The sequence below is a fragment of the Microplitis mediator genome, chromosome 3, assembly GCF_029852145.1.
Source record: "Microplitis mediator isolate UGA2020A chromosome 3, iyMicMedi2.1, whole genome shotgun sequence".
NCBI lineage: Eukaryota > Metazoa > Arthropoda > Insecta > Hymenoptera > Braconidae > Microplitis > Microplitis mediator.
The window spans coordinates 2,557,037-2,577,494 of record NC_079971.1 but is presented as its reverse complement, the minus strand read 5'-3'; the positions used below and the strand labels follow the sequence as shown (position 1 = coordinate 2,577,494).

The following is a 20,458-nucleotide window of genomic DNA, read 5'->3' as shown; positions in this document are numbered from 1 at the left end:
GTAGGCCCCTTAAAATTTTCTATACGCCAATAAATTCGGACGGATAATAAGCTTATCGAAATTTCTTATATAATGAGGGCTAAAATAGACCAACAAAACTGTTCATTAAATATAATTTATTAAGAAAGTTAAAGATAATAAAATTACGAAGTTTTTTGGAGGGCCCACTTTGCCCCTAATTTTTGATTTTTAAATCTTAATGGACGCAGCATAGTAACGTGAAGATAAGTATCAAGGGTCTAAAAAGAAGTAAACGCGTAAAAAAATTGATATTATAATTATTTTCCTTAAAGGGTCCACTCTGTCCCCCTCTCCCCTATATATATTAGAATGCGCCAAATAAAATCGATATTTTTTTGTATCGGTCCCATGCGAAAATTTTGTTCCGTGAAACAAACAAAAAATTCAGCCACTGAATAGAGTCTTCTAATTCAATTACAGAGCTAGCGCTCGCCTAAAGAAAATTTCCTGTTTCAGTAACATGGACAAAATTTTTTTTGAAGCTTGGAATTTTATAAGTCACCAACTGATCAAAGGATTGGCACAACCAAACATATTATCGTAGAAAATTACACGCTCTACAAAAAAGGTCTCTTATAATTTTTTAAAAAATAAGAAGTGTTCAAAAATTTGAATTATGCGATTTCAACAGCAATATTTGATCCTACTCGATTCTAACACTATTTGCATATCTTTAATAAATATTAATATATTTGGTTATTTTCAAAAAATATCAAATTATCTCATTTTCGTTTGACTATTTTTTAGTTTTATTGCACACCTCAAGCGCGAAAGCGCAGGTGTGCTTTATGGACGGTTTTTTTTATTCGACTATTTTATAATATTAATGATAATAAAAATAATAATAATAATTGTCGATTTTTCTACATTCATTTTTTTATGTATTCATATATTTTTACTGCACAGCTTCACATGAATATTTTAGAAGCAAAGAAAAAAAAAACTTTCAAAGCAGCTTGTTCAACACCTGAGATAAGTTCAACGGGAAAAATCTGCTTGCTCGTGATTACTGTTTACATGCAGTTTCTACTTGAATTTCTATACCTTCCACTTGGAAAAATTTTCACTCAATTATTTTACTTTCCTCAAATATATACCAATACATATATCTACATTTTTTTGCAGAGAGTTTGAGATAAAAATAAGAAAAGAAAATATATGTTTTTAAATATAAAACTAAGCAATAGAAATATATGACATATATATGTATAAAATTAATTATTTAGAAATTATTTACTACGTAAATCGTAATGTCCAGGTCTTAGCGCTTTTTATTGATTTATTACTTGGTACTGGAGAGATAAGAATTTTATTGAGAAAAATTAGATCCTTACATGGCATAAAAAGGGAATTTACATTAACTAAAGTCAAAATTATGATGAAAATAAGAATAGTTAAAAGTGTAAAGAAGCTGGTTTTCGACTATAGATTATGTTTGAAATACTGTTCATTATTTTGCTGTTGCATAATTGAATGAAAATAAAAATATATGCATTCAAAAGACTATTAATTTGAGGGTATTTTAAATGGTGGCTTAGTGCTGTGCGATAATTTGGATTTAATGATAGTTTGGATTAGTATTCAAATTCATTTATTCAATGTTCGCGCTACTCACTTCCGGTACACTTTTTTTTTTGCAAACTAAAATAGCTGGAGACTTCTGTTTGGGCTTAAAAAATTAGCTAAGAGTTCGTTGACCTCGCAGACTTAACAAGTTTCGATATTTTTATTTTAAATTATTTGTACAGAGCTCGGAAGATTCAAGTTTAACTTGTAAATTTCTCGTGTTCTTAATCGCCGTTTTGTTTCGAGCGAGAATTTTTAAAATTAACAGCCGAAGGATATTCTTCATATTTTTATCTTAAATTTCAAAAATAATATTATCTGTACAACTTTTCGAAAAAAGTGTACCTGAAGATTTAAAAATAAAACTTTCGGCAAAGGCTTTCAAAGTCAACACTTCTACAACCACTACTACGATTGCACTAAAGGAATAATTATTCTCTACCTGACAAGTCGTTTAATCACATTTCGTAATTTCCTTCGCAATTAAATTTTCTAAAGGAATATTTTTAATAAGGATTTTTTGATAATTTAAAAGAGTACCCGTTACCTTAATCAAATAATTTTATTCCATATCACCTACTGGCCAAATGGTCTGCGATTAATTCCACCGGACTGATAATTACCTATTTCACCCAACATTAATTACTCTATCCACTGCAGCTTCACAACTCTATTATATACATAAATATATTTAACAGCTAGACGAGATTAGTAAAAAATTAAAAAATATATTTATAAGATGTTTTAAAAACATTCAACGACCCGTAAGAAAAAAATTAGGTCTCATATGATATAGCGAATTCTGATCAAATGAAATTTTATTTGCAAAATTTTTTTGAACACCTCAAGCACGAAAGCGCTGAGGGTGCTTTATAATCACTCTAAATTTTGATAACTTTACAGATATAATTACATCCAGTTATAATCAGGTCGAAATTCGGTATCTGGACCAGATATAATCTCATCCGACCAGATTTGACTATATTTCTTCAATATGTTATCAATAAATATACAGTAAATATATTAGTGAAAAAAAAACACTATAGTTTATTTCATAGTATAAAATAATTAAAATTGATAAATAGTTTAATTTTTTTATTTACTCAATACAAAACTCAATAATTGATATTATTAATACTGTCAGAAATTGACACAATATTTTGTACAATAAATACATAACTTATTACACAAAGTTATTGGTTAAAGTATAAATTTCATTAAATAAAATACGAATGTATGTAAAAATATATAAATAATAATAAACTGCTGAGTAAATTTGGTGAACACGCAGTAGGGCTTCCTCTATATTTTTGTCTTTTCAAATTTTTAAAAATCTCAATTGAGAGAATTAGAATTATATGACAAAAACAGAAGGATGTTTTGTAATCATTCGAAATCTTATGATAAAATATACATTTAATTAGAATAAAGTTATCACACAATTAAACAAGTTAATTTAATCACAAAAATTTTAATGATCTCTACTCGAAAATTTATCAATTTGATAACTTTGCCATTTTCCCGAGCGGGAATTTTTAAATAATCATTTTCATAAAGCTAATAAATCATTTTGTCGTGCGAAGTGTGTGAAAAGTTTTCAAATATTTGTTGAATCAAAACGAACAATAGCAAAAAAAAAATTAATCACTATTTAATTACGACGTCGCATTCGTCTAATGACAGAAACGATTCGTCTTTTAGGAAATACTAGTCTTTTTTTCATTTTTATTGGTATACGATTAGGTATAGGTCGGTGTACAGGTCTCTTAGGTCTAAACAATTTTCGCAACATTAATTCGACACCGAAAACTAATAAAGCCGTGATTATAGTAACACCGACCATTATATAAGTATATTTCAAATCTTCGTTTACGATCTGATCATACTGTCTATTTCTTTTAATCCTTTCAATTTTTTTAATTTTTCTTAAACGATTATTAATTTTTCTATTCAAACGATTTATAAAACCCGTCTCGAATGAAGTTAGACCGATTTCATCAAATTTTTTTTTCAACGCCCAGTTCTTGCGCGTCCAGTAGGCATAATATTTTGTGAAAACAGGATTTTTTGATAAGTACACATTTGGTAAAGGTTTCATAAATTTTAATTGTAAATCAGTTTGATAAATGCAGGCGATTGTGGAATTGATTCTAAGATTATTTGTACGTTCATATAAACACACATAACCACATGGATGTAAATATTTCTTATCATCGTCAGTTACCCATATATTTTGACTAATCATATCCTCATGTAATTCTTGATCATAGTACACGTGATAGTTATGATCATACAAATTTTGTAACGTATCAATATTATGAGTTGAAGGTCCTGACAATAATGTCGATATTTGACCTTGAATTTCTGAACTCATCGAAAAAATAAAAAAAAATCCGGTAAAGAAAGTAATACGCATCGATAACCTATCGAGAGGCGTGAGTATTCCCATATTCAGTGACAAACTAAGAACATCCAAAAACGATCGTGCAAAGTCAAAATTATTAATTATTATTATTATTATCGAAATTAGTAATAACACTACCGTTGATAATATCAGTATTTCAAGACTATAATTATTGGCTATCTCATTGGCTATTGAAATAAAACTTCTTTTTTGGGTTACTATTGAAAATGTAACTTCATAATACTGAGTCATAATATCTGAATGTGTATAATTTGTATTTAAAATGTGCCATCGGTTATTGTTAATATCATAATTACCATCAGCTAATACCTTTAAATATCCCTGTTTAATTGCATCGTCGGCAACTTTAGGATGAAGGACATACCTTACTGGTGTAATGTTTAAAAAAGGATATAAAGTATCCAAATGCGGAAATATTTTACTGGGCAAGAAGTAAATAGATGTATTTCCAGAATAAATTACATCATCGGTAGTTGTATTTCGTAATTTCCAAAAAAACGTAGTTTTTACATCATGGCCGTCTAAAATTTTTGTCTTGTCAAATGAAATATTGTGGCAAATTTTATTATCTGTAACCAAAAATCAATACTGTTCATTTCGAAACATATGAAAAAGTATTAAGGCTTAGATTTAATAAAAAAAATAGTAAATTTTTACCATTAAAGAAAAGCTGGTTATATATTGTCCATTTATTGTTACTAGCTTTGTCATTTGTTGCAACCTTTTTCCATGGATATGGTGCGAAACTCGTGAATGGGTTGTAATTATAAATTATTAGACTACTATTACTTGATTCATGGCATAAGAAGAATGATTTCAACAAATCCATTTTCCACAATATTTTGAATGTTTCGCTAGCATTTTCACAAGAGTTGCCGACAATAAAATACAAGGATTCAATACTCCAGACACTTGTCGATTTTAATTTAATGAGAAGTGTTTTTAAATTTTCAATTGAGTTAGTAACCGACAAAACGTACGTCGGATAAGATGGATTGTGCACTTGGATTTCTTTGGGTTTAAAATTTTCGTTGATTATTATTGTAGGCGGATTTATTGTTTCCCATGGAATTTTGTAAATATCGTCATACAAATCTTCAGTAATGACAACAGGATTCAAATTTTCAGTGAAACATAAGTCGAGAAATTGTCTCTGTTGATAAGAGATTAATTATAGAATGAAATCAATAATAATTAATAATAAATAAAAAAAAATTTAATTACCACTTGACGATAGAAATCGATCGCTGAATCTTCCAGAGGTGAATCGTAAAGTTTTATTTTACCACTCGTCACTTTAACTAATAAAAATATCACTATGATTTGTTTTAAATGCATTGAAAATAAATATAATTCAACAGATTCAGGTTGACTAATTTTTAATTTTACTTTCTATTATTGAAGTAAAATAATTATTTAAAATATTGCTAAATTCAATGAAGTATCGTATAGGAAATACGTCTGATCACGCCAGAAAAATATTTGCAACTGACCTGCTATGTGCAATAATAAAGAAAATATTCATTTCACTTATTATAATAACTTTTGAATTTTTAATACCAATCGATTGTTGCATACTACAGCTTTTACTGAAATGAATGCGTGTTTCATACTTTGTTGCTACATATTTGTTCTTTAGGGGAAAGGAAGAAATTTTATTAAATATAACAGTAGCAAGGGTAAATTGTCATCTATGTAATTATTTCAATCAATAGTTCAACAATATCAAAATATATGTATTTATATATATTAAGGTGGTCTTCATTTTGGTTATTTTTGAATTTTTTTTCACGATAATTCTAAATCGGTTTCAAATAAATAAAAAAAAATTAATGTCAATTCACAGCCCTTACTTTCAATATTAATCTGGCCCACACGGCAGCTAAAGGTTCAAACGGAAAATACGTGTATTTTATACTGTTAATGATTTAGTTATTTTTTTGACTTAGTAAATTCTGATACAAAAATTGGAAACTTGGCACATATATTCCTTTTATTATAATCTATAAGGTGTAAGTTGGTAACACGATTTTCTTAGATACTCAATTTTCGGATTATGATTAATAAACAATTCTACTATTAACTCACTTTTCGGAATTTTAATTAAATGACGTAGAATCGACATAATTCTGCAGGGTGATTTTACAGAAGTATGTTGATTCTACCTCATTGAATAAAAATTCCGAAAATCGATTATAAAGTAGAATTTTTCATGAATCATACATCCGAAAATTGAGTATCTAAAAAATTCGTGTTATTAACTTGCACCTTATAAATTATAATCAAAAGGAATATATGTGCCAAGTTTCCAATTTTTGCATCAAAATTTACTTAGTCAAAAAAATAGCTAAATCATTAGCGGTATAAAGTATACGTATTCTCCATTTCAAAATTGGGTCAAAATTAAGAGTTGAAAATTGACAGAAATTTTTTTTCTTCATGCCTCGGTCGAAAGTACGTATCTTCGGCATCAATTTCGAGGCAGAAAGTCTAAGATTTATGCACTGTAGAATTAAACGCACGCCATCTGTAACAGTGGGAGCAAAAATTTTTTTCATGCGCACCGAAACTGCAGCGCTTGTCCCTACTGCCGTCAGTCAGAAGTCGCTAATTGTGTTTATGCTGATATATATATGAAGACTGCGCATTTCATAAGAATATAGGCAACAATTTTTGCTATTCATGTGATCATGATAAAAATGATAAAAACAATAATATGCAATAAGATTCATCGTAAATAATTTGAAAAATAGTAGACACCATACGGGCAGAAGTTTGAAAGCCCGGAATTTCAAACTTTCTGCCCTTATAATGTAATATACTATTTTTTTTTTTTTTTTGTAATTTCAAAAGTTAGTGATCTTCGTTAGAATAATCGTAAATTAACAATATTCCATGTTATTATATATATTTTTTGAAATTTATAGCACTAAATTTTTCAACTGTATGAAAAACAAATAGTAATAATAATAAATGCAATTTTTTGTAAGCAACAGTTGTCATTTGTAGACGATGACGGTGTACTTTAGCGAACACATGTGTTCTTTTTCATACACTTTACTTTGGTATAAAATACTCATATAACAACACATGAACAAATAATATGTTTGTTTTACATATGTATGAGAGTTAATAATGTAATGTAATGTATGACGTGCATGTTAGTATATTTATGTTATATTTATCAGCTTTAATCTTCAATACGTGAGATTGTCATCATATGCAATTTTAACTGCCGCTAAATAGTTTGTTATTTTTTTTTTTTATTTGATTGATGGGATGAAAGTAAATAATTATCTAAGTGATGAAATTTATAATTAGTTTTACGTATTTTTAACTTCCCAATAAGAAAATTGAAAATCTTTCAGAGATAAAATCTCCATCTTGTAGAAACTCGGGTTCCAAACCCATATGAAAATAACATATATGGTCAAAATATATGTAAAAATATATGATAAATATCAGAAAATATACGTGGCCAATTTAATTATATTTTCTGATACATTTTTTTTTATATTAAAAAATATAATATTCATCATATACGAGTCCGTATATGTTTAGCATATATAAAATATATATGCCAATCATATACAAAAAATATATTTTCATCATATATGAAAATATATATTCTTGTCATATACGAAAACTATATTTTTAACATACATAAGAATATATATTTCTATCATATACGAAAAATATATTCTGATCATATATAAAAACATATATTTATATTGTGTATGGAAAAAAAAACTTTCTTATTCGTATGACCAACTCCAATTAAATTAGATCTAAATTTTAATATACTTTTTAAATTGCAGTTAAAGTTTTCAAAATTAGTTAATTTGATGTGAATATATATACCCATGTACATATATACATACACCGAATAAAATATATGCTTAAATATAACAAAGAAAATATATAATGCCATATATAATATAAATTATATGCTACCATATACTTCATTTCATATAAAAATTTTATATTTTTTGAATATCAAAAGAAATATATCAACACAATATATTATAAGGTAAATGTAAATGTATATATAGCTTAATATAAAAAACATATAAGTTACATATATGGAATACATATATTTACTACTGTATATAATTTTATATTAAAATGGCCAAAATCTCTATATGATTTCTTATAATATACAATGTAATATATCATATATTTTTTTGTTGCAAACATATAAGAATTAATATATTTTAACCATATATTGTTTTTTCATACGGGTTAAATCTAAATTTAAATATACTCTTTAAATTGCAGTTAAAATTTTCAAAATTAGTTAATTTGATGTGAATATATATACCCATGTACATATATACATACACCGAATAAAATATATGCTTAAATATAACAAAGAAAATACATGGTGCCATACGTCATATAAATTATATGCTACCATATATTTCATTTCATATAAAAATTTTATATTTTTTGAATATCAAAAGAAATGTATCAACACAATATATTATAAGGTAAATGTAAATGTATATATAGCTTAATATAAAAAACATAAGTAACATATATGGAATACATATATTTACTACTGTATATAATTTTATATTAAATCGGCCAAAATCTCTATATGATTTGTTATAATATACAATTTAATATATCATATATTATTCTGTTGCAAACATATATGATTTTATATATTTTAACCATATATTGTTTTTTCATAGGGAAAATTATTTCCAAATCAATCATTTTTTTTTTCTGAAAATTTTCAATTTCCATTGCGGAAAGTTAAAAAAAATAAATAATTGTGACATAATAAATTTTCGATAAGTAAATAATTATTAATGTAAAAAAAAAGTTTATGAGATGATATCTCGTTACAAAGAAGAAAATTTATTGCTTACTCTTAATCGAATTCTCGCCTTTCTGTGCACTTGATTATTTTTTCTATATCAGTAATTTATTATTGCAGCAGTACTATTGCACATGTTACTTTTCATTAATCACGTCATTTATTTAACATTTTTTTTCTAACGGAACGAAAACTATTCCAATATTTATCTCAGTTCAGATGTTTAATAATAAAAGATTTGACTGTTACAAATAATCATCAATTCTTTAATTTTGCATTAATTCATAAAAAAGTAATTTTTAAATTTGTTTTTAAAAATTCAAAGAAGAGCATGCGTTGAAAGAAAGTTTCAGCTTTCGTATTTTGGCAATAAATTAAAAAATAAATTTTATTAATATGAAAAATCGTAAAATATGAGATTGACGTACGACTATGTTTGTAGGACAATCCTATAAATTTTGACCCGAAACCCGAATTTTAATATCACAGTCGAGGAAAATATATTGCTATCAATATATTAGTTATTTATGATATAAGTCTGAGAAGTGACAAGTTATGGCATGGGTTAATTCCAGAATTTGACGGGTCGCGCTGTGCTGAGGCGCTGAGATTTTCACTTGTTTTCGTGTGACACAACATAGCTAGAGGTGAATTCTGGAAAGAACCCGTACCAGATTTGCCACTTTTTGGACCTATAACATGCGATATTTTATGCTATTTTTGCTTGAGTCGGATTGGAAGTGTCCATTGTTTTGTAAACTTATTCATATTTATTGCTGAAGTCGAATATTATTATTGATTATCAACTAATATTGCTTATACATATATGATTAATATATCCGATTGAAATTCAATCGGAAAATAATATATATATTTTGTATTTTCATCGGTTTCAATCGGAGTTTTTAATCAGAGTAGTATCAAGTCTAGGACCCGCCGCGAAAAACTACTTGTTTGCTCTATACTTTTTTGACTTTGAAGCTTTTATTTCGAAGGAAATAAACGAAAATGGCTGATTTGGGATCAATTTAAGTCATAGGTATTTTTTTTAAATATTGAATCGCTGAAATAGGATAAAGTAGATGCACGCATCAAGTTTAGGACCCGCCGCGAGAAACTACTTGTCTGCTCTATACTTTTTTGACGTTGAAGCTTTTATTTCGAAGGAAATAAACGAAAATGGCTAATTTGGGGTCTATCTAAGCTATAGGAATTTTTTTAAATGTTGAATCACCGAAGTACGATAAAGTAGATGCACGCATCTAATTTAGGACACGCTGCGAAAAATTACTTGGCTTCTCTATCCAACTTTGCTCTTTGGAACCTTCATTTTAAAAGAAATAGACGAAAATAAGTGATTTGAGGTCATCGCAAGCTATAGATATTTGTCAAAAATATTAAATCGCTGAATCAGGATAGAGCATATGCATTAAGATCAAGTCCAGGACCCGCCGCGAAAAACTACTTGCCTACACAATACTTTTTCAACTTTGAAGCTTTTATTTCGAAGGAAATAAACGAAAATGGCTGATTTGGGGTCAATCTAAGTCATAGGTATTTTTTTTTTAATATTAAATCACTGAAATAGGGTAAAGTAGATGCACGCATCCAGTTTAGGACCCGCTGCGAAAAACTACTTGTCTGCTCTATTTTTTTTTTTCATGAAATTAAATAACTGCACTAAGTACTGACTATAAATAATAGCATAAGAAATCTTTAAAAGACATAATCGTATTGTAATAATTTTTAAGTTTCACGGGTTTTTACTCATGAATTAATTTCGATTTTATTTTTTATCTATTTATTTTTTTTTATAGCTCGCAGCTATTATTTAAGCGCCGAATATTCAAATATTATTTACTACAATAAAATTCAAATAAAAATCGGAACGTCTGTGTAGAATACAATAAAGATAGAGCTATTGAAGTGTGAAAAGTTCGTTTGTTGTTATTGATAAGAATGTGTGAACTGTTTGCTGGGTATAAGATTTTAAAAACTTCATTCCTAGATATATTTTCGTGTTTGAGTAAACAATAAAAGTTTAGATTAAAGAACCGTAACCGGATATTTCCAGTTACAAGGAATACCATATTTTATATATCCACAAATCTTTTTCTGTTTTTTTTTTTTTTATTATTATTTTCATGAACCAACGAGTAAAAATGATGATATAATTTCTTGGACTGTGTACATAAAAAACTCTTGGGAGAGGAAAAAAGTATACGGCAAGATATCGACAGAAACTCCACCCTTTATAAGTTTTATAACTTTTTGTTGTTTTTCATCATGCTCTAGTCTATAGAATAAAATATAAACAAGTTAAGTAAGGGAATAATAAATAATTTATTTTTACTGTTTCTAAAATAAAAAAAAATTTATATCATTTTGCACAATTCAATTGCGAAGCAATGAGATATGTTCTGCTAACGCAGTAGTGTTCTATAATTTTTGATCACGGGTCATATATGTGCTCGGAAAAAATCTTTAATTTTAGGAATATTGGGCTCAAATTTTTATGGAAATTTTTTGAATACTTTACCATGGAACAATCCATTTTTTATGTTTTTGTTTAATTTTCAAATCTATTTTATTTTATGATACTGGAGTTAGCAGACGTCTAATAATTTTTGAATTTTTTTTTAAAAGATAAAAAATTAAAAAAAAAATATTTGAAAAAATTGCACCTGGTTTTTTTAAATTTTCTACATGTGCATTTTTTTATATTATTTTTTTGCAGTTGATTTATTGAAAAACGAAAATTCAAAAATTTTTAAATGTCTGCTAACTTCAGGATCATTTTATTTTTATTTTTTTAAATAAATTATTCAACATGGTGTACTATATCAAATATATAAATATATATTTATATGTTTATAACAAGAGAGAAGGGGTGGGTAAAATGGGGTAGCCGAGAACTTCAGTAAAAATAATTTTTTCTTTATTACAGTTATTTTGGAATATTTTTGGATGGATTCAATTGATCAATTTCAGAATTTAATAAAAGCTGCATGAATTCTTACAAAAGCCGTAACAGTTGATATATCTGGCCTCGAAATATTTTTAGCAAAATTTATAAAAAAATGGGTTTTTTGAATTTTGCATTGAATGCATCAAATTTGTGTCTTAAATCGCAAATAAAGAAGTATAAAAATTTTGATTTTAATTTTAAAAACAACGAAAAATTTATGATTTAGTCAGCACGTCATCAAGCACTTTTTGAATTTAAATTCATAATTATTCATTTCATTAATATTTATATATACATTCTTGTATATTGTAAAAAGAGCGGTGTTAAAAATGGACTCATTTTAACTCCACCCGGTGTTAAAATGAAATTACACCGGTGTAAGAGGCGTAATTCGGCGGTGTTAAAATACTGGTGCTAAATTGGTGTAAAAGTTGAGTAATGTCGGTGTAAAATTGGGGTAAACTGCCCCCGCTTGGAGTATTAACTTTATATCTACACCGGTGGCGGCGTTATTTTAACACCGGGGAATTTTTTTTAACACCGATACAGAATATTTACACCAGCGGCGGCGTTATTTTAACACCGGGGAATTTTTCTTAACACCGATACAGAATATTTACACCAGCGGCGGCGTTATTTTAACACCAGGGAATTTTTTTTAACACCGATACCGAATATTTACACCATTGGTGGTGTTATTTTAACACCTGGGATTTTTTTTAACACCGATACAGAATATTTACACCATCGGTGGTGTTATTTGAACACCGGGGAATTTTTTTTAAACACCGATAAAGAATATTTACACCGTCGGTGGTGTTATTTGAACACCGGGGAACTTTTTTTAACACCGATACAAAATATTTACACCAGCGGCGGCGTTATTTGAACACCGGGGAATTTTTTTTAACACCGATACAGAATATTTACACCATCGGTGGTGTTATTTTAACACCTGGGAATTTTTTTTAAACACCGGTATAGAATATTTACACCAGCGGCGGTGTTATTTTCACACCGCTTTCGGTGTTGAAATTCAACACCGCCGATTTTAACACCTACACCACTCGGACTTACCCCGGTGATTTTCTACAGTGTATAAACTTTTGTATCAATGGTGTTTTCTGCTATAACTCGATAAAATAAAATATCAAGGCAAATTTTTTTCAAATTTCATCATAATATCTTTGACAATAGATATAGAATTTTAAAAAAAATTTCCCTCATATTTCCATATATATTTATATTTTAATGAAATAACCCTCAGCCACTAATTAAAAAAGAATGAAAGGTGTAAATTTTTTTTCAAGCATCATAAAAATAGAATTCATTATAATTTACTATCGATTCAAAAAGGACAGCAGTGACTAATGCATTAATAATAATAATAAGTTTAATAACACCATGAAATAAAAAATAAAGGGTAACTAAATATAAAAAAGTATCATTAATAAAAATAATAATCGTAAAATAAATAAATAATGTTGATTGCACGCAACTGACGTCCGTAAATATACATATAGGGATATATTTAGGTGGAAGTTGGGTGATATGAATTTGTATATATATGAAAGTGAGGGTTAATGTGTGTATGTATAACTCTGATGCCGTTGAGATTGAATTATGGTGGAGGGATGCTAAAGAGTAAGGGGATGGAATGGATGATGATAGAAATGTCGGGACGCCCGGCGTAACTACTCCTCGAAACTCACCTAATCGATATTGTAACCTATTAACCTAGTAGTTAAGTGCGCGTGCGTCGACACGTGGGCGTCACGATAAAACCAGAAAACCGAGTTCCTGTGACGTCACAGGCAACTCGGCGCAACATCGACTCGAAATCCCAGAAATGTCCCAGGACTCGGATGGAATCAACCCTCCTCTACTCTAACCACCCATCATCCCTGTTATATTTATATATATATTACATATATACATATACACCCTACTTTTAAACCAAGTCCGGGTAAAATGTCACGTACAACAGTTATTTTTATCTCACGCTTTTATATTCTTAACTCATCGACTCGTTCGTTTAATTACTCTCGAAATAATGCAACCGACTTTTTATTTTTTTGCTTACTTTTTTTTTAGGCTTTCTATTTAAACATTTTTGAAGTTTATGTTTACGTATATGAATGTTCATATGTATGATAAATACTAAAGAATATTATCGTTTTATTTAGAACGGAATAATGCAACTGGATAATATATATTTTTATTATCATTATTGTTATTTAAACAATATAATAGTCAAATAGAACAATTTTATTGTCTTAAGCTATTATATGGTACATTATCTTATCATCTTTTAACGCAATGTGTTTTTATATGCATGTCACAACTTTTATAGTCGAGTAATTTTCTATTATAAAAATATTTTTTAAAAAGATATTTATTGTTGTTATTATTATTACTGTCATTGTTGTTGGTTTTGAAAAATTGTTTTCGGATTTACAAATAAAAAAAAATATATCATTCAATATTTAATCGCTGATGTTTGTTTATAAAACGAATGCAAATAAATACAATACGTGATTTTATCAGCAGAATTATTCTCATTAAATTCGATTGTTTGATAAATTAATGTTACAAAATTGAAGCAAAAAAAAAAAAATAGATAAATAAATAAAATGATAAATCGGGATTTTCAGTTTCAAAATCACACTTTATATTTTAAACAAACTTGTATATAGTAGGAATGACCCAATTTTTAGTACTCACTGAAACCTGGATAAAATGTGTGCGGGTTTTTTTTATGAGAGAAAATGAAACTACACGATCAGTCAGCATTTTATGACTTTTATTTTTATATTCTTTCTTACTCTCTTATATACCCCTTCCTCTTTTCCATAAATATATATATGTATATATATATCTATTTACACTGTAAAAAATCCGAGTAAGTCCAAGCTGTGTAGGTGTTAAAATTTTTGGTGTTAAATTTCAACAACGAAAGCGGTGTTAAAATAACACCGCCGATGGTGTAAATATTCTTCATCGGTGTTGAAAATATTTTATTTTGTAAATAGTTTTACTTACTCGATCACATAAGTTAAACAGTATTATTATTAATTAATTAAATTAGTGGGGATTGAAATTGTGGGTGTAAAATTGTGTAATTTTATAGGAAAAACGGGGTATCCCCCGTTAACTTTTTTTTTTTAATGTTTTTTAAACATTCTTAAATCACTTTTGTAAATATAATTGAGCATTATTTTGAATTTTTTTTTTTAAACCTTCTAACATTCAATTGTCAGTTGAAAAATATTAATGACTTTTGTTTTATGATATAAACCAATAAAAAATAGTTTTTCTTCCTTTGTATCCAATAATTATGTAAGATATAATTTTTCTTCACACAGAAAATAAAGTTATCTTGAGTCAAGAAAATATTTTGGAAAACGAACGTTTTCGGGAACCAAGTTAAGATTTTCTTGAGCCCAGAGAATTTGTCTTGGTCGGAGAAAATTTCTACTTTATCTGAGAAAATGTAAGTTTCCAAAAAAATTTTTTTGAATCAAGAATATTTACCTTCAGTCAAGAATTTTTGTTTTCTGTGCATGTAAATTACTTACAAAAAAATTTAATTTATTCAAATTCATTTAAAATCCAGAAATTTTTTTAGGGGGTACCCCATTTTGCCCGCAAAAATGAAAATTTTTTTTTTTAACGAAAACTGAAAATTTTTAATATTTACTTTGAATATCATTAAATAAAAAAAAAAGATTTAGTGTATTTGAGTCTTCGAAAACTTGATATTTTTTCAAGTAACCCGTTTTGCTCCCCCCCCCCCCTATAGCAAAATTGCAATTTCCTCCACCTAATTTAATATTCATTAAATTTATATATTTTTTTATACGCAATATTTTTTTTTCTAATTTCTATACGTGGAATTTTTTTTACACCGATTTAGCACCGCCAAATTACACCTCCTACACCGGTGTTATTTAATTTTAACACCGCGTCGTGTTAAATCGAGTCCATTTTTAACACCGCTCTTTTTACAGTGTACTCTTCTTCTTTTTCATCTATATTTGTATATATATTATATATATATATATATCTAAAATGTATGCGTATTTGTCGAACACTTTAACTGAGTTTATGGACGCATGAGAAGTCGTTTTGTTGGCCATAAATTCAGACCAGCGGCCTTGTACGTCCACAGCATTGTCATAATACTCAAAGAGACTATATTAATGGCGAAAATAAAAGTTAAAGAAAAAAATGCAATTCACCCAACAATAATATCAATTTACGTCATATGCAGATAATTTAAATCTAAACTAGTCAATTATTGTTATTGTTCTTTAAAAAATTTATTGTTTTTAACAATTAATCATACAAACAAATATTTTAATATTTTCCCTGTAACCTAATTTCGAAGGATCGATTCACCTCGACCCATTTTCTGAAATAGGTCGAGGGTAGCTGGATAACTAAATACTATAGTTCATTATTATTGTTATCACAAGTCTTGTCGACATTATTATTTTTATTTTAATTATTATTAAGTTATTAAATCTTTAATTCCTCCTTATGTCATAAATACTCTTCCGCGGCAGCTGTTATGCAATTTAAGTAAAACAATATCAAGCAATATGTAACAACGTTTATATGTACATTAACGTGTACATGTAATTCAGTCTGTTCCTCGTTTCCTATCCCCGTGCTAACGTGATCATGTGACATGCCACTATATTACACTGTCATTGATTACTTTGTTGTGTAAATCACCGCTGAATTATTCAAATAACATATATTTATTAATATTTTAGATACTTCCTCTAAAATTACGTAATTATTTTTAAATACCATTCGTTATATATTTTATATACACAGTAAAAAAATACTGGCCCAAAAATATTTTTTGCAATCCAGAAAAAAAGTCAAAACTTTTTTTATGAAAGAAAAATATTTATTTTTTTTAACATACAAAATTTTGAGTTCTTCTCCGGTTTGCAAAAAATATTATTGGGCAAAAAGAAACATTTTTAACCCGAGTAATCCTTTATTTATGTGTATCCTTTTCTTCGTTTAAAAATAATTTGTTACAATTTCTATTGAAAGAAAATAAAATTAATTTTCACTACTTCAATAGTAAAAAATTAAGTCATTAAAAATCAGATTGGAATCAGATCGAATTTGTTCATTAATAAATCTTGTATATAATAGTGTAAATTTCATTGGCGACCGATAAAAATTATGACAAAAATTCATGAATGTATTCTCTAAACATGAATTAGTGAAAATAAGTGATTAATCATTAATTCCAAGTGCAAACCGAACCACTAATTTCAAAAAGTGGTTCGGTTGGCACTCAAAATTAGTGAATATTCACTTATTTCACTTATTCATGTTTAAAGAGTAATCAGACAAATTTGAACCTGTGTATTGCCATAAAAAAGTCAGAAACACGGTTGACCCTGTGGGCCAACCCCCAAACTGTTGTTCAACCACAAAAAATACATTTAGCTAAACAACATTAAGTTTTTTTGTACGATATCTTTACAACGAATTAAGCGATGTGGATGTACTTGCTCTCTAAATATGAATTAGTGAAAATAAGTGAATATTCACTAATTCCAAGTGCAAACCGAACCACTAATTTCAAAAAGTGGTTCGGTTGGCACTCAGAATTAGTGAATATTCACTTATTTCACTTATTCATACTTAGAGAGTGGTGGCAATCGAAAGGGTTCATCATGGCAGAAGTGAATATACATTTTGAAGTAAATCGGGCGAGTAGTTCATGAGTTATAGGAAAAAAACATAGCAAAAAATTTTTTTTATTTTTATTTTTCGCTTAACTCGTAAGCTACTTGACCGATTGACTTCAAAATCTATTCAAATCTGAATCTTGATGAGCCCTTTCGATTGCCGCCAAATATGTTCAAATAACGGAAGTCATAATAGTTTCCTAGGACCTCAAAACGTCAAGATCTGATGAAGATTCGATATTCGAAAATCGGACCGAAACCAATAACTTCCCTTTTTTTGAAAATTTTCAATTTTTATAGCGGGAAGTTAAAAATATAAAAAACCTAATAAGAACCAGCAGATGATAAAAACGATAAATAGTAGGTCTACACTGTAAAAAATTTTTTGGACCCGGTGTAGTGTAAATGACTCGGTGTAAAAATTTCGGTGTGAAAATTACACTAAATATCGTGTTAAATTTAGGCGGTGTTAATTCAAAATTATGATAATTTTGCGTTAAGGAAAAATAATAATAAAAATATTTAAATGTTAAAAGCACTACTTGATATCTACATGAGGTGACACGACCGATGACCCAAAGACAACTGATCCCCGACAATTGGGCCCCGACAATTGATCCTTGCGACGATTGATCCGCCGATAAAATATACTCACACACATATAAATGAGAAAAATTAGTGTGTGAGTATATTTTTTATGTTACACGCACACAAAATTAGTGAAAAAAGGGCATAATTTTTCACATTTATATGTGTGTGAGTATATTTTATCGGCGGATCAATCGTCACAAGGATCAATTGTTGGGGATCAATCGTCTTTGGATCAACGGTCAGGTAACCCTACATAATATTAATATAGTTATTGATTAAGTAGTTAAAGATGTCCAATGATCATTTGTTGCTCGTTAATCAAAATTATAATGAGTAACACAGAATGGTGTAAAAAAAGTAGATTACACCGTGGAAAAATTACACGGATGAAAAATTTTACACCGTTATTCCACACTACAAGGCCGTGTAAAGTACTCTAGGCCCATTTTTACACCGAAATTTTTTACAGTGTAGTAACAGTTTCATCCTTATTAATTATAAAAGTTATAGATTCAATTTAATTGGGATGAATCTATCAGAATACTATTGTGTGAATAAAGTACACTCGCAACGCTTTTATGATTGAAGTGGGCAGTCTTGAAAACTTAACTATCACTTTTGTGTTTTAATTAAAAAACCTTAAGTATTTTAATGATTAGTTGCATTTTTGAATTAGTCAAAAATTTTTTTTTCTTGTAAGAGGAAATAAAATTTTTTTTAAATGTTAAATGTTTCCATACTTCCAAATATAATTAAATTCAGTTAACGAACGTAAGATATATTAAAGTATATTTTTAAAAATTGTTCTAGATTTTTTTGCCACGTGTTTACTTAATCGTTTCTGTCGTAAAAAATCAAAGTCACGTTCTTACTAGTGAGGCTTCTAGAAGCTGTCTACAAATAATCCAGTTAAACTTGTTCACGTTAAAAATATCAAGTCACACGTTTTTTAGATTATGTTATTACCTTTGAAACGATATCATATTGCAACATCTTAATACTTATTATTAATATTTTCATATTATTATTTTTTTTTATCAACTTCAGGGGATTGTATTTTTAAAAGAAAAAAAAATTAACATGTTTACTACGTTAATTCAATTTATAAAAATTTTTTTAATTTTAATCTTCAAACGAGTTTTTTTTCGTGACTTTCCAAGTCATTTCTACATACTTTATTACTATTTTCAAGACATATATCAATTTGCAAGTGTAGGTTTTTTTTTTAAATTAGTAATACACTAATAATAATGATGACTTCGTAAAGTGTGACCTGCCAATTTTTGTTTCGATTGATTATGGATGTAAAAATAATGACTTGTTAGAAATTTGAGCTATTCAGCAAATAATTTTTTTTTTTACTCTGATTGTATTTTTAAAAATCTCAGGCCACTTATAATTATTTTTGAATATTTTTATTGAAAAGCAAGTCCTTAAAATAAAAAAAAAAAGTGGAGAGGTTGGACTCTCTTATACGAAAAAAATATATATCCGGATATATCCGGGCAAATCTGCATATATGAGACATATATTTATATATATGTTGCATATATGCGACATATTCCAGATTTGCTCGGATATATAATTTTTTCGTATGGGCTACTGTCGATTTTTTTAAATCATGCGTTTCCCTTGTATTAAATTGGGTTTTTTTTTTGACACTGCACTAATATGGAACGCACATCAACAAAAAGAGAAAACCATAATAAATGAGCCTGATACTTTTTTTCAGCTGTCTGATTCGTATGAATATAAAAAAAATTTAATGTTGACGTCCATTAGTCTGTGGTTCAAAAAAAAGTCGCGTTAAGGATACCTCGAGACCGACTTGACGAAACGACTTAATTTTTTTTCACAATCTTCAGAATTACACAGAGAAGTTTCCTTTCGAAAATCACTACTGTAGTCCTCGTTTTTTTGTCGTAAATTATCACTGTTAAAACCGGCAATTTTACGCATGTAAACAAACACACACTGCAGCTATCACCCTAGTAGAAACGTAATCAAGTATCTGGCCAGTAACTGGCTAGTTTAACTAGACTTAAGCTAGGAACTGGCTAGTATAATATCCAGTAACTGTCTAGTAACTGGCCAGTTTTACTAGATAGCAAATAAAACATGGCGACTCTTGTTGATTTTGAGGTTATTGAGTATTAAATATTGATTTTATTACAATTAAAAATTATAATAATAACAACAACAACAACAACAACAATAATAATAATAATAATAATAATAATAATAATAATAATAATAATAATAATAATAATAATACACGGAAAAGTTATAAAATTTATTTATTAATTTATTATATTATATTTTTAAATATAAAACGAGAA

At 27.8% G+C, this 20,458-nt stretch overlaps 1 protein-coding gene across 1 annotated transcript; it reads right to left on the bottom strand.

The window, feature by feature from the left end:
• Positions 1 to 3,238: 3,238 nt before the first annotated feature.
• LOC130665202 (uncharacterized) lies at positions 3,239 to 5,585 on the bottom strand. Its single transcript, XM_057465508.1, has 4 exons — positions 5,237 to 5,585; positions 4,670 to 5,165; positions 3,666 to 4,581; positions 3,239 to 3,359 (listed from the first exon to the last, which is right to left on the bottom strand). Exons 1-4 carry the CDS (start codon positions 5,348 to 5,350, stop codon positions 3,239 to 3,241), a joined length of 1,647 nt encoding a protein of 548 aa, XP_057321491.1. The 5' UTR covers positions 5,351 to 5,585.
• Between the last annotated feature and the right edge of the window lie 14,873 nt (positions 5,586 to 20,458).